Source organism: Lampetra planeri, chromosome 63, assembly GCF_965212315.1.
Source record: "Lampetra planeri chromosome 63, kcLamPlan1.2.h2, whole genome shotgun sequence".
Lineage (NCBI taxonomy): Eukaryota > Metazoa > Chordata > Hyperoartia > Petromyzontiformes > Petromyzontidae > Lampetra > Lampetra planeri.
In genome coordinates, this window is record NC_136169.1 from 1,250,563 (window position 1) to 1,277,289 (window position 26,727).

The following is a 26,727-nucleotide window of genomic DNA, read 5'->3' on the forward strand; positions in this document are numbered from 1 at the left end:
TGACCGAGCGAGTGAGTGAGTGATCGTACCTTTGAGCGTGAGCGCTGTGCGGGACAGGTTTAGACTGCGTAGTCCCTTGCCAAGTCGGCTCAGCTGCTGACTCAGCTGATAGAGCCCTGCACGTGCATGAGGGCGCACATACACACACACACACACGTGCAAGCATGGTGAGCGGAGGAGCTGTGGCTTAGTAGATAGAATCGTTTATTTTTTATCGCGTCATTCATGCAAATTACATCTCAAAAACGCACGGGAAACTGTAGACCGCACAAGCCCAAGTTCTGTGGTCTGCCAGTAAGAGGCGCAACTTGCTATGCACAATTCCAATCGATGAATGCATTGCTGAGTGCCGTGCAGCATCTGTGTGGTGCTGTGCTGTGTGTGGTGCCGTGTCTGTGTGGTGCCGTGTCTGTGCGATGCAGCGGGTGTGCAGTGCCGTGTCTGTGCTGTGCTGTGCTGTGTGCGGTGCTGCGTGCGGTGCCGTGTCTGTGCAGTGCCGTGTCTGTGCTGTGCTGTGCTGTGTGCGGTGCTGCGTGCGGTGCCGTGTCTGTGCAGTGCCGTGTCTGTGCAGTGCTGTGCTGTGTGCGGTGCCGTGTCTGTGCGATGCAGCGGGTGTGCAGTGCCGCGTCTGTGCGATGCAGCGGGTGTGCAGTGCCGCGTCTGTGCGATGCAGCGGGTGTGCAGTGCCGCGTCTGTGCGATGCCGCGCATGTGCAGTGCCGCGTCTGTGCGTGTGTTCGGTGTTCACCTCGGTCCTCCAGGCTGTTGTTGGACAGATTTATGGAGTGGAGGCAGCTGGCAGGATTTTGGGTCAAAGCCGTGGCAAGTTTCTGCAGAAAATCACTGGCAGGAGGAAGAGGAAGGAGGAGGACGATGAGGAGGAGGAGGAGGAAACAGCGCAGCAGTACACGGGGGAGGGAGACGCAAATCTTGGAAACGTTGCTTTGGCCAAACTAAGTTTCCGTGTGTCTCGATTTATGAAAGATGCCGCTGCTGTGAACACCGCCGTGTTTTACAAATCGCACCTTCCTGTGCACAACGGAAGAAACCCGGAAAAATCCGCGCATTCGAGGGAGCAACACTCAAATCTCCGGACAGACGCGTTCGAAAATTCCCTTGCTGTGCTACCCTCTTCTGGCCAATTCACAACCGAGTGGTAGATTTGGAGTCTTACAAATCTGGAGCTATGCACTTTGAAATCTCGATTGAAAAATGCATTTCTTTCTAACTACTTTTTGTGTTTAGTTTGTTGTCCTTCCCCCGCACCTCCGATTTGCAGCACGGTTGGCTACGTACGTTGCGAAAAAAGTTCAACATACATACGTACACACAAATTGTTACTGCGTAGAGTTTCGCTGTTGTGCTGTACAGCTCACCCATATGTGTTTAGGTTGCACAACCTGTTATTCGGCACGACCTCTGACATTTTGCACCAAGTGCTGGGACCTTCTTCAGGAACTGAACTGGTCTCAATCCAGTTCCTGAAGTTGTTGTTGTTGTTATTGGTGTTATTGTTGTTGTTGTTTGGGACCCTATTTGTTGTGGCGGCGGTGGCGGTATGGCAGCTGGCGTGAAGCGGCAGTGCAGCCACCGAGGCCCAGCATGCACCTGTGCCCGTCCCAGAATGCCCCTGTGCATGTCCCAGCATGCAATGCGTCGTGAGCACTCACGACTTGAGCCCAACGTTCTCGAGCACCAGCTCCTCCAGGCGCGAGGATCGCGACATCACGCGCAGCACTTGCTCGCAGACCTCTGCAGACTGGTGCACACGCACACATACACGCACCATCAACACACACACAACATCAACACACACACACACCACACACGCATACACGCACCATCAATACACACACACACACCACACACGCATCCATGCACCATCAACACACACACACACCACACACGCATACACGCACCATCAACACACACACATACACCACACACACATACACGCATCATCAAAACACACACACACCACACACACATACACGCACCATCAACACACACACATACCACACACACATACACGCATCATCAACACACACACACACCACACACACATACACGCACCATCAACACACACACCACACACATACACGCATCATCAACACACACACACACACCACACACGCATACACGCACCATCAACATACACACACACACCACACACGCGTACACGCATCATCAACACACACACACACCACAGACGCATACACGCACCATCAACACACACACACACCACACACACACGCACACACCACACACGCATACACGTACCATCAACACACACACCACACACGCATACATGCACCATCAAAACACACACACACCACACACACACACACACCACACACACATACACGCACCATCAACACACACACCACACACATACACACACACACACACCATCAACACACACACCACACACACACACACCACACACGCATACACGTACCATGCACACACACACCACACACATACACACACACCATGCACACACACATACACACCACACACACACACACCATACACACACACCACACACATACACACACACACACACACGGCATGCGCACACATGCACCATGCGCACAAATACACAAAGCAACAACAATAACCGGCATTCGCCAGTAAGTGGCGGTGACATAACCACGGCGCTTGTGCCAGGCTAGGTGCACTTTGAGGCCGCGTGAAGCAGAGGTCACGAACGGGTTTTGATTCCTTACCCGTACCCGTACCCGGCCGTACCCGTACCCTACCCGTACCCGGCCGGGTACGGGTAGGGTACGGGTATCGGGTACCTGATTGCGACCTCTGGGATGAAGCCATGTTGCAGGCGCGGGTGGGTTGATTCTAGGAACTTGAATTGTGAGAAGAGACAAGACGTTGGGAAATGAGTGACAAACGGTGACTCACCAGTGACTCACGGTCTACCCGTACCCGGCCGCACCAGGGTCGCAAACGGGTACCCGTACCCGTACCCGGCCGGGTACGGGTACGGGTAGCCGGGTATCGGGTAGGGTACGGGTATCGGGTACCCGGTTGCAACCTCTGGCGTGAATTGTCGAAAGGAGCAGTGGTGCAGTGGTTAGCGCATTGCGCTATGAACCCGGCAACCCAAGTTTAATTCCCCGCCACGGCTAACATCACTGGCGAGTGGTGACATCTGAACCGGGCCTCTGGGCCTTCTCTACACCGACCCCACATTTGACCAGCGTGGTGAAGTATGGTCGCACAATGCCCATAAACCGACATGGCACCGAGACGCCTTCGCCCGGCAGCGGGCTGATAACGGGGCGGTGAATTCGAGGCGCGCTGGGAGGACAGCTTCTCGAATCGCGACCACGACTCTCCGAGTCGAGAGCGCGGCGAACAAACCCGTCGTGCGTTTCGGCCCAAATCGTTACGCACCAGCCGGACGTCCTTGCAGTGCAGCTTGGTGAACCAGGAGCTGAACTCGAGCGTCGCAACGATGGGGACCAGGTCCCTGGGTGCACGCGCACGCACGTACACATGCATACACGCACGCATACACGCACGTACACATGCATACACGCACACATGCACGCACGCACACATGCACGCATACATGCACGTACACACACGCACACGCACACACGCACGCACACACGCACGCACGCACACATACACGCACGCACACATGCACGCATACTTGCACACACGCACACACGCACACACGCACATGCATACACACACACGCACACACGCACACACACACACGCACACACACACATACACACACACAGGCACACATACACGCACACACACGCACACACGAGCGACGCGTCAGGTCGGGGCAGCCGTCTGCGCGCTCCACTGAGCACCGTGGTTCGGCGGCACTCTCTCATCACTCACGCGGGCTGCGCATGTGCAAGTGAAAGTGTGTCTGCGCGTGTCTGCGTGTGTCTGTGCGTGTCTGAGCGTGTCTGCGCGTGTCTGAGCGTGTCTGTGCGTGTCTTCGCGTGTCTGTGCGTGTCTGTGCGTGCAGTTGAGGTGCACCTGCCGTCCAGGTGGCTGAAGTCATTGAGGCTGAGCTCGCGTGAGTCGTGGGACAGGTAGATGGTGTCCACGTCCTGCAGACACACACACGCACACACACACACCCACACACGCACACACACACACACGCGCACACGCACACACGCACACACGCACACACACGCACACGCACACACACACACACGCACACACGCACACACACACACGCACACACACGCACAGTTCCCTCGTGAAGCCTTTAACAGGCTGTTGAGCCCAGTGATGTTTGCGTGCACCGATTAGGGCCGGCACGGTGCACGAGGAGGCAGTGTAGCCAACGCCATGCATGGCCGCCTTTGTCTTCTCCCCGCTAATGTTTGCACACTGCAGCAGCCATCGCATTCATTGAAGGTCTCTTGAAGGGATCTCACAAGTGAGTCTGTGGTGATATCCACTTGTGCAGACTGCTCTGTAAGGGTTTCGCATAGCACTGTGAGTTCCAAATGGATTCTTCATCTAACCAGATGACACATTCCTAGCACAATCTGGATAAAATTGAGGGCCAAAAATTTTTCCAAAAATATGAACAATAGAATGCAATGTATATATGTCGTGTTATAGACAATGATGATGATGGCGCAGTGAAGTGAGTCAGGTAGCTCACCCACTGCACCTCTTCCCGGCAAGGCAGGCCCAGCTGATCGCAGACGCAAGCATACGTCTGTGAAAATCCCCCTGCTCGCACAGACGTCGCACACACACACACGCAGCACGACGCACAGACATCACACACACACACACGCAGCACAACGCACAAACATCACACACACGCAGCACGACGCACAAACATCACACACACGCAGCACGACGCACAGACATCACACACACACACACGCAGCACAACGCACAAACATCACACACACACACACACGCAGCACAACGCACAGACATCACACACACACACGCAGCATAACGCACAGACATCACACACACACACACGCAGCACAATGCACAAACATCACACACACACACGCAGCACAACGCACAAACATCACACACACACACGCAGCACAACGCACAAACATCACACACACACACACACACGCAGCACGACGCACAGACATCACACACACGCCGCACAAACATCACACACACACACACACGCAGCACAACGCACAGACATCACACACACACACGCAGCATAACGCACAGACATCACACAAACACGCAGCACAACGCACAGACATCACACACACACACACGCAGCACAATGCACAAACATCACACACACACACGCAGCACAACGCACAAACATCACACACACACACGCAGCACAACGCACAAACATCACACACACACACACGCAGCACGACGCACAGACATCACACACACACACACGCAGCACAACGCACAAACATCACACACACACACACGCAGCACAACGCACAAACATCACACACACACACACGCAGCACAACGCACAAACATCACACACACACACACGCAGCACAACGCACAAACATCACACACACACACACGCAGCACAACGCACAAACATCACACACACACACACGCAGCACAATGCACAAACATCACACACACACACACACGCAGCACGACGCACAGACATCACACACACACACACGCAGCACGACGCACAGACATCACACACACACACACGCAGCACGACGCACAAACATCACACACACACACGCAGCACAACGCACAAACATCACACACACACACACGCAGCACAATGCACAAACATCACACACACACACACGCAGCACAATGCACAAACATCACACACACACACGCAGCACGACGCACAAACATCACACACACACACACACGCAGCACAACGCACAAACATCACACACACACACGCAGCACAATGCACAAACATCACACACACATACGCAGCACGACGCACAAACATCACACACACACACACACGCAGCACAACGCACAGACATCACACACACGCAGCACAACGCACAGACATCACACACACACACACGCAGCACAACGCACAGACATCACACACACACACAATGGGGCATCACACACAGATGTCACACACACACACGCAGCACAACGCACAGATGTCACACACACACACACGCAGCACAACGCACAGACATCACACACACACACACGCAGCACGACGCACAGACATCACACACACACACACGCAGCACAACGCACAGACATCACACACACACACACGCAGCACGACGCACAGACATCACACACACACACACGCAGCACGACGCACAGACATCACACACACACACACGCAGCACAACGCACAGACATCACACACACACACACGCAGCACGACGCACAGACATCACACACACACACGCAGCACGACGCACAAACATCACACACACAAGCAGCACAACGCACAAACATCACACACACACACACGCAGCACAACGCACAAACATCACACACACACACACGCAGCACAACGCACAGACATCACACACACAAGCAGCACAACGCACAAACATCACACACACACACACGCAGCACAACGCACAAACATCACACACACACACACGCAGCACGACGCACAAACATCACACACACACACACGCAGCACAACGCACAAACATCACACACACACACACGCAGCACAACGCACAAACATCACACACACACACACGCAGCACAACGCACAGACATCACACACACACACACGCAGCACAACGTACAGACATCACACACACACACACGTAGCACGATGCACAAACATCACACACACACACACGCAGCACAACGCACAAACATCACACACACACACACGCAGCACGACGCACAGACATCACACACACACACACGCAGCACGACGCACAGACATCACACACACACACGCAGCACGACGCACAGACATCACACACACACACACACAGCACGACGTACAGACATCACACACACACACACACGCAGCACAATGCACAGACATCACACACACACACGCAGCACGACGCACAGACATCACACACACACACACGCAGCACAATGCACAAACATCACACACACACACACACGCAGCACAATGCACAGACATCACACACACACACGCAGCACGACGCACAGACATCACACACACAGGTGGCACAACACACAGACGTCACACACACAGCGCCACACCCGGACATCACCGCACGTAGACCTCACACACACACACAGACAGCCGGCTGACGGGGGTCAACCGGCAACAGCTGCCGCACGGCACGCTCGAAGCCCCAACCGGGGCCACGACAGCTGTCGGCACCACGACCGCCCTCTCAACCCCCACCCCGTAGCGGACCGTGTGAAACGCGGTGCGGAGCCCACGCACCACAAGGCCCCATATCCACAATGCTCTGCCGGGCCCAGGCTGTCTGCAAGGAGTTCGCCCGCTCGTGTATGTCCAGAGTCAGCCTCTTCAAGAAACTGGCGAACGCACACACGCACAAAGACAAAAGAGCCCGCCGCATAGCCTTAACAGACTATTGGGGCAAGTGCTGTCAGCGGGCTTGAGAATCGAGGTGGCTATCGCGCACCGTCCCGTCACAGAGGCCGCGTTTGTCTGCCATGCGAGTGGGGAAGGGGTCATAGGTCAATCGCGCCATGTGCTCTTGCGACCCCGGTGTCACGCGCAGTGAAGTCTGTCTCAGCCTAGAGGCTCGCACTGCAAGGGCATTGGCGGCGCAGTGGTAACCCTCGCGCCTTCATGGGACGAAAGGGTTCCTGGATTCGACTCTCGATTCACGCGCCTGTCGGCGTTTGTATGTTCTCACCCTGTTCCGTCTTCGTATGTTTTCCCGCACGGTGGCGAGATTTTAACGACCCCGTGGGGAGCGGTAGCGTAACGGTTAGCGCACTGCGCTACGAACCCGGTTCACCCGAGTTCGATTCCTGCTCACGGCCAACACCAGTGATGATTATCTGAATGGGTCCTGGGCCTCTCCGAGGTCGACTCAGCCTCAAATTAGTATCTGATGCAGTTTGCTAAAACACCGCGACGAGCGAGACAAAGGCGGCCGGGTGTGGTGGTGGCCACCCACCCCCTCGTGTGCCGTGCCGCCTTCATAGGTGCTACTCGCTAACAGCACTTGCCCCAATAATCTGTCAAGGCTATGAGGCGGATCTTTATCTTTGTGAGTAAGCGTGAGTGTGTGGAGTGTGTCTCCTCTACCCCTGTTCTACATGGGTTTCCTCGCCTAGCTAAAATAAAGAAAAAAACAAGCAATATAACTGGCATTGCCCCAAAATCCTGAAATGTTACTCAATTGGGATCGCGGTGAGCAGCATCGCAACCCTACTGCGAAGACCTGGCAGGACCCTCTTGAAAAAACGAGTCTTGGGACTCGGCAAGGCTCTCCTCGGTAAACAAGCGGAAGAATAAAATAGTAAACAACAATGGTAGCAGGGGTCACTGCTGCGATATGGTCGTGGCGTTTGTTGTAGTTGTGTTTGTGTGTGTTGTGGTTGTGTTTGTGTGTGTTGTGGTTGTGTTGTGGCTGTTGTGTTTGTGTTGTGGTTGTGTCTGTTGTGGCTCTGCGTTGTGGTTGTGTGTGTCGTGGTTTTTGTGTTTGTTGTGGTTGTGTGCATTGTAGTTGTGTTTGTGTGTGTTGTGGTTGTGTTTGTTGTGGTTGTTGTGTTGGCTGAGGTTGTTGTGGACTCACGGAGGGCTGACCCGGGCACCGCGCCCACCATGCTGTCGTTGTGTTTGTTGTTGTTGTGTTTGTTGTGGTTGTTGTGTTTGTTGTGTTTGTTGTGGTTGTTGTGTTGGCTGAGGTTGTTGTGGACTCACGGAGGGCTGACCCCGGGCACTGCGGCCTGTGCGGCGACCATGATGTGCACCAGAACGACGTCGGCCTCCTCCGCAGAGCTCATCGCCATGGTGACGCCGACCCGCTCCGTCTCTAGCAGCAACTAAACAACAACAACAACAACTGCTCAACAACATGATCAACAATAACATCATCAACAACTCAACGAAATGGCCCGTAACATCATCGTCAACATAAACAATGACATGAAGAATAAACAATAACATAACCAACATAAACGATGACATCAAGAACATCAACAAAAGAAGACACAACGACAACAACCATAACATCAAAAACAACGTAAGCAACAATGCCACAATAACAACAGCATCCATGTAACAACACCAAATAACGCGACACAGACAAAACCACACCGATTAGGAGTTCACGACAGCAGTTTTGTTATAAATCTACCACTGCGTGGCACCAACCACAATAGACGGAAGCGGATCTGCTCTTGATTTACTTAAAAATTAACCCGTAAAAACAAAGTTTTTTACTATAAATCCTTTATATGCGTGGCATCGGTTTTATTTTATTATTCATTTCTGTTTTTCTCGTCCTCTGGCTTGAGATGGCTGCCACCTATGGGTCAGATGATTGCCTGCCACCATTAAGCAATTGGTAATTAAATATTTTTAAAATTCCTAAAAAGTGTAAAGTTATGGGAAAAATGTTTCACGAAAATCAATTGTCATGCACAACGAGTCTGTGTGCAAAATGTCAGCTCGATTGGATCACGGGAAGTGGGTTAAAAAACGACCGAAAGATTTGCACGGTCGTAAGCGCGCAAGCAAGCAAGTGAACTTAATATAAAGGATTTAAAAACTATAAACTATCACAAATGATAGCTCAACGTAGTGGATTGTCATCACGTCGAAATTTACGAGCAGCCAAATAATCTAAACGTGCGTCAGCTATAAATGTGGAGGGAAAAACCGTCGGAAAATCCATGCGACCACTCAGAGAACATGCAAACTCCAAATATAGAGCGGACGCCAGGGTCGGGATCGAAGCCACGACCTCCTGCATACCAGGCGAGGTGGTTAACATCTCGCCACGTGCAGTAGCTGCAGTAAAACCTCTCGAGAGCCGGCAACGGAGAGCGCAAGGCCCGTGGCAGACTCAACAGGTGGACCCACGCAACTTCATTCATTTAGACAATCAATCTCCAAACTCTAGACAGCCCAAAGCCACCGTGTGGCAGACCGGCGCAATCGGTGAACCCGCTGTGGCACCCCGGGCATCAGAGGTCGCAAACGGGTTTTGATTCCTTACCCGTACCCGTACCAGGCCGCACCAGGGTCGCAAACGGGTACCCGTACCCGTACCCGGCCGGGTACGGATAGCCGGGTATCGGGTAGGGTACGGGTATTGGGTACCCGGTTGCGACCTCTTGCCGGGCATGCATGAGCGTGCCATGCGCTCTGCTAGTGGCAACTTTAAAACAACATAAATGATTTGAAAAATATATTTTATCCCTCCCAAATAATATTTTCACTGCCCCCCCCCAATCCCCCCTACTGTCTTATGCTGCCCAGCCCCAGGAGCTGCCTCTCTCACCTTGTTGCCCTTGAGTGTGGCCGCCTGGATCTCCAAAAAGTGGAACGTGGACTCCACCTGGAAAGGAGCGCGAGGAACCGGCGTCACGGACGTTACAGACAGGGAGAGGCGGTTCCATCCGGGTGGCCATCACTGTGGCCAAATATTTGTCACCAGACGGACGATAAGCCGGTTAGTCCAATAGAATGAAACGAATTACAGTACTGTGCGTTTTTGTTTTACCAGGTAAGGCTCACTGAGCTATGTGGAGCTCTTGTTCAGAAGCGAGCTGGCTGTCACGAATGATAGCTCGACGAAGTGGCTTACCACGTGGGAAATGTACAGCAGCCAAATACTCTAAGCGCACATTGATTCGAAATGTGGAGGGATAAACCGGAGGAGCCGCAGAAATCCACGCGATCACGGGGAGAGAAAGACGCAAACTCCAAATATACAACAGCAGGCATCGTCAGGGTCGGGATTGAACCCAGAACCTCCTGCATGCCAGGCGAGGGAGTGAACATCTTCACCAGCGTGACGGGACACAGAACGAGGAACACAAGCATTAGAGAACTATAAAAGGCAATGACATCTAAATTCAATCTAGATTAGAAGTTTTCGTGACTGCAGGGATCCATACTCTTTGGTTCTTTCGGTAAAGTCACGTAGGTAGAAAACAAAATAAATTAATGACAGGGAATACCTACGTGGCTTTACCGAAAGAACCAAAGACATCTAAATTGTTTAGAAAAGTGAGCGGGCCTTGGGCAGGATACGTAAGAGATGATGCGCGATGACCGAGAAGAATAAAAACGGAGTGGCAGCTAGGTAATGGAACTCATCCGAGAGGACATCCACTGGGGAGATGGAGTGACGAGACCAGCTGATGTGGAGGTGCTGGGCGGACCGTTGCACTTAAGGATCGTCAGAGATGGGGGCGGCTTGAGGAGGCCTTCATCCAACAGGGGATGGATCATGGCTGCTGCTGATGATGATGATATGCAAATGTTACTTTTATCGCTGGCCAGAGGTCGCAAACAGGTTTTTATTCCTTACCCGTACCCGTACCCGGCCGCACCAGGGTCGCAAATGGGTACCCGTACCCGGCCAGGTACGGGTACCCGTTCCCTACCCGTTCCCTACCCGAAATGAGTGACAAACGGTTACTCACCAGTGACTCACGGCCTACCCGTACCCGTACCCGGCCGCACCAGGGTCGCAAACGGCTACCCGTACCCGTACCCGGCCAGGCGTCTGAATGGGCACCACCATGCTTGGCAGCGCATATTTAAGCTGGGTTGGAGGGTGGAAGGGGCGCCTTGACAAAGGAATTTGCATATTCCGCTGTCTTTCCGACAGACCTGTTCTTCACCTGAGGACGGCTGCTTGCGTTGTGGCCGAAACGTCTTGAGAATTATTTTATAATGTTTTATTTTTATTATTTTATTATTTCCCTTCTACGTGACTTTTACCGAAAGAACCCAAGAAAGAGAATGTGACTCTCGGATCGATTTTCACGCGCACTGAATCGCTGGCGGTTGGAGGGGAAGGGAGGCGAATAACTGCATCCCAAGTGAACGTCAAAACAATCGCTCGGGGTGGAACGACGGATATGAATCATCGATGCACGTCGAAAGCTAACCGTGAGCTAACCATATACGCACCCAATGGGGCTCGTTGGGGTCAACGGTTCACGTCACCTCTGCAGCCACTCTGAAGTGCTACAATTCGCCGCGATGATAAACAACAAAAAGTGACACCATTGGAACCTCATTTGCCAGTCAAAATATGATAATTGTTTTTTTACCCTTCTATATGGCAACAAAACTGACACCTTTTTACAAGGAGTCATGTTTGCATAGACCACAATATTGGCTGATGCAGTCATAATGCTGTCTCGGGTGTGGACCAATCAACTTCAAGGACAGTGCATACATTATCAGAGTTATGTTTTTTGTTTGCATTATGACTGCAGGTATTGTGGTCTATGCAAACATGACTCCTTGTAAAAAAGTTGTCAGTTTTGTTGCCAGATAGAAGGGTAGAAAACCAATGAACAAAAAGTGATTCCGAAATCCAATTGCGATTCAAAATTGTGACGTTTATCAAATCGCTGGAGTGGCGGTGGTGCGGGAAAGGGGGGGAGGACAGGGGGGGGTCAGAGGAATCGGACATCGTTGATTTGCATCACGGTTGCGTGCCCAAAAACGTTGCCGGCAGCCTCCACACCGCCCCAAAACAACGGAGGCAGCGCCACAATATTTTCGCTCAACATTCGGACAAAAAACGAGCGATCATCGCCGAGGTACGACCGATGCGAAGCGCACTTCGACGACGGACGGCCGACGCCGACAAAACGAGCGGGACGACGTCAACTCTTTGCCGTTCGACGAAGGGGGGGCACGCGGCAGGGGCAGAGGCGGCCAGGCAGCGGCGGTACCTTGCTCGGGGTGCGAGTCGACAGCAGGAAGCCCCTCCACGCAGTCAGCACCTGCGTCCACACCGCGTCCACACCGCGTCCACGTGACCAAACGCAAGGGGGTGCCTGGAGGAGCCGTATTTGGCTTCAGGTGGCGGTGCGGTGGTGGTGGCTTCGTGCGAGGAGGCCGCGGGTGGGAGTGAGGGGGGGTGAGGGGGGGGGTAATCGTGCCCTACACCTGTCAGTGTGGCGCTGGCCCCTGGGCTCACCACAGCTTCCCCCCCCCACCGCGTGCCGGCACACATCCGCCCAGCCGCGCCATCTACCCCCCCCCACCACCACGAACGGCTCCGCAGAGCCGAGCTCCTAGGTTCCTCCCGCATCAAACGTGCGGCACCGCAGTGGTAACGCTCGCGACATGCTAGGTGTGCAACGTTGCTGACGGACTGCGTGCTGTCTTGTTGTGGTCTGGGTCTGTTTTTGTTTTCGCTTTGCTGCCTTGCCCCAAGATTGCAATTTGGTTTTGAGAAATCGGCAGGAATTGATGTACTTACGCAATTTTACTCGCGAACTTAGTTTCATTTTATTGAGTGACTTGCTTGGCTTTCCTTTGCTTTCCACTCCCGCAATTGTTTTCGCTTGGTTTGTTGTAACTTTGTGACCTGCCCCAACTGGATATCGCTGATAAAGAGCTTCACAGTTCTTCTTGGTTCTTTCGGTAAAGTCACGTAGAAGGGAAATAATAAAATAATAAAAATAAAACATAATTAAATAATTATATTTAAAGCTTTCGTGACTGCAGGGATTCATCTTCTTGGTTCTTTCGGTAAAGTCACGTAGAAGGGAAATAATAAAATAATAAAAATAAAACATAATTAAATAATTATATTTAAAGCTTTCGTGACTGCAGGGATTCATCGTCTTGGTTCTTTCGGTAAAGTCACGTAGAAGGGAAATAATAAAATAATAAAAACAAAACAATAAAATACTATGTTTTCTTTTAATTATTTTATTATTTCCCTTCTACGTGACTTTACCGAAAGAACCAAGAAGATGAATCCCTGCAGTCTCGAAAGCTTTAAATCGAAATTTAAAAGCTTTACAGTTCATCGGATTCTTCCAGCCTAAATTAATATTCAGATTCTGATGTCTCGCTCCCTGTGAGCACGTATTTATTTCTTCTCCGGGCCCTCCGGTTTTTCCCTCCACATTTCGAAACACGCGTTTAGATTATTTAGATTGTTTGGCTGTGACACATTTCCAGCCTTTAACCAGGCCCACAGCAACCCTTATCCTTACAGCCTTTAACCAGGCCCACAGCAACCCTTATCCTTACAGCCTTTAACCAGGCCCACAGCAACCATTATCCTTACAGCCTTTAACCAGGCCCACAGCAACCCTTATCCTTACAGCCTTTAACCAGGCTCACAGCAACCCTTATCCTTACAGCCTTTAACCAGGCCCACAGCAACCCTTATCCTTACAGCCTTTAACCAGGCCCACAGCAACCCTTATCCTTACAGCCTTTAACCAGGCCCACAGCAACCCTTATCCTTACAGCCTTTAACCAGGCCCACAGCAACCATTATCCTTACAGCCTTTAACCAGGCTCACAGCAACCCTTATCCTTACAGCCTGTAACCAGGCCCACAGCAACCCTTATCCTTACAGCCTTTAACCAGGCCCACAGCAACAGATACCATGCACGCATGCTACGATCACCATTGATACCCTATAGGCCGTTATATGGTCTATGATCCAGGACTCATCAAATCACTGCAGTTGCTCGCTTGCCAGCGATCAGTCGCCTCCTAATCGCTCTTCTATAGCCAACACCACAGTCACTGTTCTCACAAACTTCATTCATTGATTTCCCCACCCATGTTGAGGACTCGGTCTACTGGTTTTCTCCATCTTCTTAGGTTTCTTCGGTAAAGTCACGTAGGTAAAACATTAAAATTAATAAAAGTAAAACAAAATAAAAATCACGACGTTTCGGAGGCAACACAAGCTTCTGTCTTCAGGTGGAACCGTCACAGCCACGAGAGCTGTATCAAGTGTATCAAGTAAATTTACTTGATACAGCTGTCGTGGCTGTGACGGTTGCACCTGAAGACGGAAGCTTGTGTTGCCTCCGAAACGTCGTGATTTTTATTTTGTTTTACTTTTATGAATTTTATGTTTTACCTACATGACTTTACCGAAAAAAAACCTAAGAATATTTCTCCATCTTCACCGCTAACACTGCAGGTTGCAAGAACGCACTCAGCCACTCACTTACTCACTCACTGAGGAACTCATCCTAATGACTCACTCACTCACCCATTCACTCACTCACTCAGCCACCCGCTCACCAAACTGCAGGTCACCTCACTTCTCTTCCTGCTTCCTCCCTCGTACTGCTCCACTTTGGAATTCCCTCTCCCATCGCCGTCTCTGTTGTTCCCAAGCTCTCGTAATAACCTTGCTAACTTGTTTTCTATCTACGTGACTTTACCGAAAGACCCAAAGAGTTTGAAGAAATGTGTTACACACTCTATCTTGCACAACTTTCGTGGTGCAGTGAACGCTCGATGTTTTGGACCTGTTTCAAGACAATCGACACCACAATTGCTGACCCCATGTCCGTACTGGACATCTGTGAAACAGAGCTTCATGGCCCATCAGATTCAGATTTGCCCACATTTTGTCCAAATAATTTTATTTCTACGAGAGAAAAAAAATGGGGCTGACAACCATTGCCCCTCGTTAACGGTTGCTAGAACACGGCCACCCCGGTGCGTCACAGTCTGATCGGGGCTCCAATGGCCGGAGCTGTGACGACCGCGATGCCTCGGCTCCAGTGGCGGCTCCTGCAAAGTCTCTCAGGGGGGGCAAATGTCTGGATGATTTATAAGGATAAGGTCCACCCATGCAAAGGATAAATTAACAGCTTAAGCATGTAAAGGCAACTTCACTTCTTTAATATTAATGAAAAATAAAGTGACTCTTACAATACATCTTGTTTGTTTCTATACTCATTATTAATACAATCCACTCAAGTTTCTTTTATTGAAGATTCCACTAGGTGGCGACAAATTATATTGTTGGATGCAACGTGCTTACGTATGATGACGTAAGCACGTTAGGGCGAGCCCTCCCGGAAGCCATAGAGAATGCATTGCAGCGCCCCCCGTTCGAAAAAAAACATCTTTGAATGTAAGTCTACGGGACCACTCGGGGCGATTCTCAGCCGGAGTGAAATCGCCCAAAAAGAGGCGGTACTCCACAGAACGTGACATGACGCTGATTGGACTATATCCAGAGGCACAGTGACGGCTAGCATAGCTCTGTGGTTGAATGACATTGGTGGTGCGTCGCCCAATCGCCCTAATGAAGAAACCGCCCCTGCTCAGCTCCATGGCACTGCCCCCGGCCCTCACCAGGAGTCGCTCGGCCGCCGATCCCTTGGTGTCGAGCCGCACGGTCGTGTGGAAACGCGGGGCCCCGTGACGGCCCAGTAGGCTTCGCCAGCTGCCTGTCCACGACAACACGCACAGCAACAACAACAACAACAACGTCAACAGTTTGTCTCGGCAACTGCCAACAGCGTCAACAAATTAAGGTTTACACTCATTACACGCAAAGTGCTTGCCGCAAATGAACCACGATACTTTGCTGATCTGGTTAGGGAGCGTAATCCATCACGCCAACTCCGGTGATTCTCCCAGCAGCAGCAGCTTTTGGCTAACCATCAAACAAAGTTACTGCATCTCGCGCATTCAGATGCGCTTCTGCGGCTGTCTGGAACGTTCTTCCTTCCGATATTAGGAAGCCACTGGAGCCTTGCACTTTTACATCACCTGGATTGAAAACTCATTTCTTTAGAGCTGGTGTTTGTGTTTTGTTTGTTGTCCTTCCCTTGCACCTCCGATTAGCACGGTTGGCTAATATGTCTCAACAACTGTTAACAGGATCAACAACTTGTCTCAACAATAACTCTAACTAACAAAACATCATCAACAAAGACAAAACCTAAGAGTATGAATCCTTGCAGTCACGAAAGCTTCAAATCTAGAATCATCAACAACTCAAAATTTTTTTTTTAAAGAGCTATGTAGCTCAGTAGGCCTTACCTGGTAAAATAAACAAAAACATTGTTTAGTTCAAATAATTTAAATAAATAACAAAAATACTTCATCACGGTACCCCTCGCGGCTTTCCGCCCTCGTCGCCCACCACTAACGCCCGGCCCCGTGCCGCAGCACGCGTTTACTCATTATCCGGCAGAGGTCGCAACCGGGTACCCGATACCCGTACCCTACCCGATACCCGGCTACCCGTACCCGGCCGGGTACGGGTACGGGTACCCGTTTGCGACCCTGGTGCGGCCGGGTACGGGTAGGCCGTGAGTTACTGGCGAGTAACCGTTTGTCACTCATTTCCCAACGTCTTGTCTCTTCTCACAATTCAAGTTCCTAGAATCAACCCACCCGCGCCTGCAACATGGCTTCATCCCAGAGGTCGCAATCGGGTACTCGTACCCGTACCCGTTTGCGACCCTGGTGCGGCCGGGTACGGGTAAGGAATCAAAACCCGTTTGCGACCTCCGTTATCCGGTGTGTGCAAAAAGTGCAACGACTCAATTTGTAATGGAACGGAGCAGACAGATAAATGCGGAAATGGTGGATCGTGACGAATGGCGTTTTGAGAAGTCCTGTTCTAAATTGACATTTTGAAATCTCCCACTGAGACCTTTCAAGGCAAATTCGTCGCCATGACACCATGTCTCTGATGGGCATTAAGTTCCTGCTTCTGCTGTGCTTACTCCGGCTGCTGCTGCTGTTACTCCTCGTGTTGCTGTTAATTCTGCTGTTACTCCTGCTGTTGCTTTTACTCCTGCTGCTGCTGCTTGTGTCACTACTGCTGCTACTAATGCTTTTGCTGCTACTGGATGGGGGCTGCTCTTGCTCCTGTTGTTGCTCCTGTTGTTGCTCCTGTTGCTGCAGGGCTCAGGGCTGCGGTCCTCATTTGAGTAATGCGGTCACGGGCAGTGGATCCAAATCAGCTCATCGCCCTGGGAACGTAAATCAGATCCCACATCTCCGCTACGGCTGCCGCCACAGTTGCACGCATCGCAGCTCCAACGTCGGAGATGACAAATCCCCGATGGCACAAAACCGAGTGAGCAGGAGCGCAGGAAAACGTGGCATTTACCCTGCCAGGACGTTCATCACAAGTCCTCATTCTGTCGCCGTCACTTCTCATTGTCGTTTTGCACGTCAGCAAAACGAAATTGCGAAGCCACAAGCTGTAACCTCGCATTTTTAAATCCTTTATATTAAGTTCACTTGCTTGCTTGCTTGCGCGCTTACGACCGTGCAAATCTTTCGGTCGTTTTTTAACCCACTTCCCGTGAGCCAATCGAGCTGACATTTTTGCACACAGACTCGTTGTGCGTGACAATTTATTTTCGTGAAAATTTTTTTTCCAAAATGTTCCACTTTTTAGGAAAAAAAAAATGTCATATTTAATTTAAAATACCAATGTGATAAAAATGAAACTCTTACTCAAGAAAAACAGAAATGAATAATAAAATAAAACCGATGCCACGCATATAAAGGATTTATAGTGAAAAACTTTGTTTTTACGGGTTAATTTTTTGGATGCTTCGCAGGCCACTTTGCAGCATCAGAGGCACGTGAGGACAATGACTTTCTCAAACGGTGGGTGACTCATGTCTGTCTCATGGGGGAAGTGTGTCCCCATGACTCACCATGTGCCCGTGTGTCACCGTGTCCACGTGGATCACCGTATCCCCTTTTATCTCAATATCCCCATGTCTCTCCACGTCACTGTTTCTCGCTGTGTCTTAATTTTTCCCCCGTGTCTTGCCATGTCCACACGTCTGGCTGTGTTTTTCTGCATCGCAGCTCCTTGCTGTGTCTCGCTGTGTCCCTCTGCGTCTCTCGCTGTCCCCGTTTCTCGCCGTGGTGGTGGAGGAAGTGAGACGTGGCGATGAGGAGGCTGTTTGCCCCACCACCACCACATCAGTTTCGATTCCACAAACTCAGCTGCGACTGCATCTCACAGATAGCGCTGTGCAGCCGTCTCCACCTTCTCCGTGCCGGCCGGGACACTCCAGCCAGTCCCAACCGTGGGCCGAGCAGAGCGGGGAAACCACCACCGCCACCATCGCCACTGCCACCACCACCACTACCGCCACCACCGCCACCACCGCCACCACCACCACCACCGCCACCACCACCACTACCGCCACCACCGCCACCACTGCCACCACCGCCACCACCGCCACCACCGCCACCACCGTCACCACCACCACCACCGCCACCACCGCCACCACCACCGCCACCACCGCCACCACCACCACCACCGCCACCACCGCCACCGCCGCCACCGCCACCACCGCCACCACCGCCACTACCGCCACCACTGCCACCACCGCCACCACCGCCACGCATCGCTGGAACTGCATGAACGTCGGTACTGCCGGGTTCGTCAGCGGGCAGGCTGAGAAGGTGGCCTCCTGGGCTTGTGCCACTTCCCTCAAGGGTGCTGTGGCAACCACTTCCTGCGCAGTGTCCATGCCTCCTGTCAGCTGCACTCGAGATTTCCGCGCCTTCGAGGGCTGCCGTCTGAACCGCCGCTGCAACAACCAAAGGCTTTCTATGGAAGGCCTCAGGTCAACAATGGCTCGGCGAGAGGTGACTCATTCTCCTCTGCTGCCCCCCCCCCCCATAATCTGAAACTATCTTCCCCACAGCCTGCAGTGCCATCAATTCTTGAAACCAGGGTCAACCCCCTTCCTGTGTTCCTGCCGATGACCGATAGCCCTCTATAGAGCATTCTGCAATGCGGTCCAGTCTAGATTGTATATAAAACACAAACCGTGCTGCATTATGCATTTTGAGTTTGGCCGAGGCAGTCTAAAGCCGACAACCAAGTTACTGTGAATACATCCGTTCTCTTTAAATATTCCAAGATAAGCAGGTTTGCGTCTGGTTAGCACTTAGATGGATGACCACCACGGCTTGCCAGGTGTTGTAGGCGTGGGGCCGCGAGGTGTGGCCAGGAGATAGCAGTGCCGAGTGCCGCTCGCTCGCATTCAGCGCGGTGCTGGATTTCCTCCGGGCTCTCAGGTTTCCTCCGACAAAAAAAGCCAAAAGATTACAAATGAAATCGATCAAACGTCCAAATGCAGCAGCACCCTCCTGACAAAAGAATCCTGAGACCAAGCGAGGCTTTTCTGGGTAAATATTCACGGAACTGGTCGCTTAGGGTCCCGTGGCATCCTCTGATCGAGAGCAACGCCACATAGCCCTTCAATCGCACCCACAAGTGACACCACATTTTCCCAGTCTTCAGATCTCTCCATTGTCTTTGGCATACTTCACGGATCCATCCCTGCCTACCTCTCCCCTCCTCCTCTCGCCCGACTCTTTCCCACGTCTTATCGCATTTCAATTTATATGGCGCCTTGAGTAAGGCGCTGAACAAAAAAATTGGTATTTGTACAGCAGAATAGTGGTGAGATGAGATGAGTTGATGAGAGGGATGGTCTTACATGAGTATGATGATGCGTGAAATAAACAATGATGAGAGTGACAATGGGTCGTTTAATGATGATGAGTGAGTGCGATGAATTGGTAGGGAGGTTGGGAAGAGGGATGGTATTCATGATGGGGAAGAAGGGGGAAGGAGAGTTCGGGTAAGCGAGGGAAGGTGAGTTTGTCGAGAAGAACGAAAAATAAGACAGTGAGGCTGATTCATCTTCTTGGTTCTTTCGGTAAAGTCACGTAGAATGGAAATAATAAAATAATAAAAATAAAACATTGTTAAATAATTCTCACGACGTTTCGGCCACAACGCAAGCAGCCGTCCTCAGGTGGAGAGCAGGTCTGTCGAGTCTATTTTATTATTTCCATTCTACGTGACTTTACCGAAAGAACCAAGCAGATGAATCCCTGCAGTCACGAAAGCTTTAAATCGAAAAGTGAGGCTGATTGTTTGACGTGTCGGGGCAGTCGGTTCCGGTATAAGTATGCCAGAAGCGAGGAGGAACGGAATCAAGGACAGTGCGTATATTATCAGAGTTATGTTTTTTGTTTGCATTATCGCTGCAGGTATTGTGGTCTATGCAAACATGACTCCTTGTAAAAAGGTGTCAGTTTTGTTGCCAGATAAAAGGGTAAAAAACCCATTATCATATGTTTTCTTCTGGCAAATGAGGTACCAATGGTGTAAATGCTTAACCCCGAGCTCTCATACTCTGATGGTGCATTGTCTTTGAGTTGTGCGCCTTTTGGCGTCATCTGGTCCAACCCATGTGAGACTAGGCTCTAAGGAAAGCTGTCTCGGGTGTGGACCAATCATCTTCAAGGACAGTGCATATATTATCAGAGTTATGTTTTTTGTTTGCATTATGGCTGCAGGTATTGTGGTCTATGCAAACATGACTCCTTGTAAAAAGGTGTCAGTTTTATTGCCAGATAGAAGGGTAAAAAACCAATTATATGTTTTACTGGCAAATGAGGTTCCAATGGTGAGGAACGGAATCGTCGGGGGAACAGACAGAGACAGCTGGGATTCCACTCTGCCCCAGCAATCAAGGCCTGTACCACACTGAACCGTACTCAATGCAATGCAACTGCCATTGGACCAACACCGCAGCTGTGTTCATAGGTGGTCGATGAATGGCGTGCAATCCCCGCTCTCTCTTTTCGCCTTGTGCAAACACGCACCGTCCTGCACTCTCTGGTTTTCACTCGATCTTCTTCTTCCTTCGCATGGATATTAATTGAGTAGCCACTGTAAATTGATGTTAACATTTTTTTATCCATTTATCGATTTAAAGCTTTCGTGACTGCAGGGATTCATCTTCGTGGTTCTTTCGGTAAAGTCAGAGGACAGCGAGCGTGAATCACTCATGTCCTGGGAGTTCACGCGCATAGGCTCACATAGGAGACCCACAGATTTATCCTGGAGACCCAAAGATTCACAGACACATAGGCTCACACTGAAGCCCACATACCCCACAGAGACCCATAGACTCACACAGAAACCCATTGATTCACACAGAGACCCAAAGATTCACAGACGCATAGGCTCACACTGAAGCCCACAGACCCCACAGAGACCCATAGACTCACACAGAAACCCACTGATTCACACAGAGACCCAAAGATTCACAGACACATAGGCTCACACTGAAGCCCACAGACCCCACAGAGACCTATAGACTCACACAGAAACCCATTGATTCACACAGAGACCCAAAGATTCACAGACGCATCGGCTCACACTGAGGCCCACAAAATCACACAGAGATCCATAGACCTACACAGACCCGTCGGTTCACCGAAACACACAGTCTCACGCAGACCCATAGATTTAAACAGAGACCCACATGGTTACATAAAGACCCATACACCCACAATGTGTTCCACTCTTTGTTGAGGTGCGCCACATTTGCATTTGGGGAATTATTTTATTTTCCATTTGTGGAAAGGTGGTTGCACCAGCTGTGGTCAGGTCGGCTAGGATGTAAGGTAGCCCATTGCTTGCGGGGAGGGTGGCAGTGAGAGCTTCCAAATGGCTGGTCGGTGGTGGTTGTGAGATCGACAATGAGCAGCTTATTCAGGATGAATCATAATATTTTAGACTGGAGGAATCCGACGAGGTAAGAAGGTATTTTTCACAGATGTCCAGTAGAGCCAGGTGAGCAAGTACTGGTAGGAACCTCCTGGTTACACCAGCCCACAGGGACTCACGCCGGCCTGTGCCCGCCCTCACACTCGGCCATATTTGCGGAATACACCACGCCGCAGTTGACCCTGGCCATTGACCGAGCAACCCAACGTTCCTACCAGCTCCCTCCGCAGGAATGTGTTTAGGTGATGTTTTGTGTTCTTCCAATTGTTCTTCCACCAGTCTTCGACTCACTTATTGTCTACAGCTCGCAGGTGGCAGTGAGGCGGTGCTAACCGAGCTGTTATTTTCTCTCCATGAAACGGTGTTCGCCCGCTCTCCAGATCAGACCACGCGCTCTCATGAACAACAAACTTGCATTGCGGTGCATTGCTTGGAAAGACAAACAAAAAATAAGCCATCAGTGGTACGTCGGAGGCTTTCATCCAGTAGTGAATCAATCGTGGCTGATGATGATTAAGATGACGGTCATCCTGACTCCTCGCCCAGTGGGCTGCTCCTGATGATGACGGTGACAGCATAGGAAGGCCCTCATCCAGATTTAGCAAGGCGGTGGTGGCTATGCATGCCCGTAATCCAGCACTATGGAGGCGAGAGTTAGTGGATCACCGCACAAAGTTAGTGAAACTCCCTTCTCGTGGACGTCTAGAAGGTGGCATACCCTGGGCTCGTTAGGCGGTACAGCAAAAATGTGGACTCTGTCTGTGTGGAATCGAATGTTTCCCCCTCGCACATGGGAGTTAAATATTGTTGTTTCAAGTGAATTATTAGCCAATCGTTTTAATATTTACGTTCTGTATTATTATTATTATTTTGTACGTGTATTGTGAAAAGTGATATAAACGTAATATATTTTGAGGTAAGGAGCAGAAAAAACTGCGAAACACATCTCTCATTTGTAGTATTACGTTCATGGGAAAGGCCGTTCAGATTTACAAAAATGTTTTTATGTGTGTTTATTAAAATAAGCCATCCCTTTTGTAAATTGAGGGATACCAGTCACAAGAGTAAACTTGCGACGTAGCCTGACGTCGCAAACTTACCGGGGCGGCCCCTGCTACGAGCCATCCGGTGCAGGGATCGAACCCAGACCTACAGCTCAGAGAGCCAGCATCCACAGTCCGACACTAACACAGCATTCACCACCTCTCACCAGAGTCAAAATGCCTCACCACAGAAACACCCCAACCAGTTCAGAATCAGAATATTTTTTTCTGAAAATGTATTTATACTGGAGGAATCCGATAAACTATAAAGCTCTTTTTTACAGCCCTTCACCAGCTCACCCATCCTCACCACACACACTCACCATGATGCTACTCACCTATCCTCACCACACACACTCACCATGATGCTACTCACCTATCCTCACCACACACACTCACCATAGAGCTCCTCACAGCTCACCCATCCTCACCACACACACTCACCACGGAGCTCCTCACCCATCCTCACCACACACACTCACCATGATGCTACTTACCAGCTCACTCATCCTCACCACACACACTCACCATAGAGTTCCTCACAGCTCACCCATCCTCACCACACACACTCACCACAAAGCCCCTCACCCACCCTCACCACACACACTCACCACAGAGCTCCTCACCCATCCTCACCACACACACTCACCACAGAGCTCCTCACCCACCCTCACCACACACACTCACCACAGAGCTACTCACCCATCCTCACCACACACACTCACCATAGAACTCCTCACCCATCCTCACCACACACATTCACCATACAGCTCCTCACCCATCCTCACCACACACACTCACCGCACAGCTCCTCACCCATCCTCACCACACACACTCACCACAGAGCTCTACACCCACCCTCACCACACGCACTCACCACAGAGCTCCTCACCCATCCTCACCACACGCACTCACCACAGAGCTACTCACCCATCCTCACCACACGCACTCACCACAGAGCTCCTCACCCATCCTCACCACACGCATTCACCACAGAGCTCTTCACCCACCCTCACCACACGCACTCACCACAGAGCTCCTCACCCATCCTCACCACACACATTCACCACAGAGCTCCTCACCCACCCTCACCACACGCACTCACCACAGAGCTCCTCACCCATCCTCACCACACACACTCACCACAGAGCTCCTCACCCACCCTCACCACACACACTCACCACAGAGCTCCTCACCCATCCTCACCACACACACTCACCACAGAGCTCCTCACCCATCCTCACCACACACACTCACCACAGAGCTCCTCACCCACCCTCACCACACACACTCACCACAGAGCTACTCACCCATCCTCACCACACACACTCACCACAGAGCTCCTCACCCATCCTCACCACACACACTCACCACAGAGCTCCTCACCCACCCTCACCACACGCACTCACCACAGAGCTCCTCACCCATCCTCACCACACGCACTCACCACAGAGCTACTCACCCACCCTCACCACACACACTCACCACAGAGCTCCTCACCCATCCTCACCACACACACTCACCACAGAGCCCCTCACCAATCCTCCCCACACACACTCACCACAGAGCTCCTCACCCATCCTCACCACACACACTCACCATAGAACTCCTCACCCATCCTCACCACACACACTCACCACAGAGCTCCTCACCCATCCTCACCACACACACTCACCACAGAGCTCCTCACCCACCCTCACCACACACACTCACCATAGAACTCCTCACCCACCCTCACCACACACACTCACCACAGAGCTCCTCACCCACCCTCACCACACACACTCACCATAGAGCCCCTCACCCATCCTCACCACACACACCATGGCGCTCCTCACCCATCCTCACCACACACACTCACCATAGAGCCCCTCACCCATCCTCACCACACACACCATGGCGCTCCTCACCCATCCTCACCACACACACTCACCACAGAGCTCCTCACCCATCCTCACCACACACACTCACCACAGAGCTCCTCACCCATCCTCACCACACACACTCACCACACAGCTCCTCACCCACCCTCACCACGAGCCCTCACCTGAGGTTGCGCTTTCCTCCTCAGCCATGGCCCCCCTTGGTCCCGTCTCTGGTTCCAGGAGACGACGAGTGAGGGACCCCACCTCCGCCAGGAGTCCCGTCGAGTCCTACTCAGGAGTAACGGGACCCCCCCTCAGTCCCCAGCGCCTGAGTTGTGGTGCCGCCCCGGGGCTGCACACGTGCTTTGGTGATGACGTCATCAAACACGCCCACTTCCCCGCCCCGCCTACTTCATCCGCCCCGCCCACTTCCCCCGCCCGCCCCGCCCACATCTTCCGCTCTGCACGCCCCTCCACCCGCCCCACCACCCGCCCCTCCACCCTCCACCCGCCCCTCCACCCTTCACCCGCCCCTCCACCCTCCACCCTTCACTTGCCCCTCCACCCGCCCCTCCACCCTTCACCCGCCCCTCCACCCTTTACCCGCCCCTCCACCCTCCACCCGCCCCTCCACCCTCCACCCGCCCCTCCACCCTCCACCCGCCCCTCCACCCTCCACCCGCCCCTCCACCCTCCACCCGCCCCTCCACCCTCCACCCTTCACTTGCCCCTCCACCCGCCCCTCCACCCTTCACCCGCCCCTCCACCCTCCACCCGCCCCTCCACCCTTCACCCGCCCCTCCACCCTCCACCCGCCCCTCCACCCTCCACCCGCCCCTCCACCCTCCACCCGCCCCTCCACCCTCCACCCGCCCCTCCACCCTCCACCCGCCCCTCCACCCTTCACCCGCCCCTCCACCCTCCACCCGCCCCTCCACCCTTCACCCGCCCCTCCACCCTCCACCCGCCCCTCCACCCTCCACCCGCCCCTGCACCCCCCTCCGTTGTGTATGGATACAGTGCACACCAACACGTGGGAGAGATGTGATGTGAGTCGCTTCGACTGTAAGGTGCCGTCCATAAATGACGTCACGCACCTGGGGGGGGGGGGGGGTCAGACATTTGTGACGATGTGTGACGAGGGGGGGGGGTGAGAAATGTGACGTCACATCAAAATGCGCAACTTTAAATAAATATAGACAACACGTTCTACTTAATGAAATAGACTTTTTAATAAAAAAAAATTAACAGAGTGCAGCGCCACATTAAATACGCACTACAATGACAATATTTTAAAGCAATTTTAAGCACGTTTTATTTTTGGGGGGGGAAGGGCAGAGCTTTGTGACGTCATATTTAGGGGGGGGGTCTGAC

The 26,727-nt window shown here is 52.0% G+C and overlaps 1 protein-coding gene across 4 annotated transcripts in view; it reads right to left on the bottom strand.

The window, feature by feature from the left end:
* LOC144736883 (F-actin-uncapping protein LRRC16A-like) overlaps positions 1-25,706 on the bottom strand; it is a 50,276-nt gene extending 24,570 nt beyond the window's left edge. For 3 of the 4 annotated variants that reach the window (XM_078619541.1, XM_078619544.1, XM_078619540.1), the window contains exons 1-12: positions 25,536-25,706; positions 16,217-16,311; positions 12,816-12,920; positions 10,397-10,453; positions 8,812-8,933; positions 7,354-7,448; positions 4,666-4,736; positions 4,023-4,096; positions 3,414-3,489; positions 1,670-1,758; positions 748-842; positions 30-116 (exon numbers count right to left, since the gene is read on the bottom strand). In XM_078619541.1, the coding sequence (XP_078475667.1) occupies positions 30-116; positions 748-842; positions 1,670-1,758; positions 3,414-3,489; positions 4,023-4,096; positions 4,666-4,736; positions 7,354-7,448; positions 8,812-8,933; positions 10,397-10,453; positions 12,816-12,920; positions 16,217-16,311; positions 25,536-25,563 (994 nt within the window). In that variant the 5' untranslated portion in view covers positions 25,564-25,706. The remainder of the gene's footprint in view (positions 1-29; positions 117-747; positions 843-1,669; positions 1,759-3,413; positions 3,490-4,022; positions 4,097-4,665; positions 4,737-7,353; positions 7,449-8,811; positions 8,934-10,396; positions 10,454-12,815; positions 12,921-16,216; positions 16,312-25,535) is intronic. The other variant, XM_078619545.1, reaches the window with a different exon arrangement.
* Between the last annotated feature and the right edge of the window lie 1,021 nt (positions 25,707-26,727).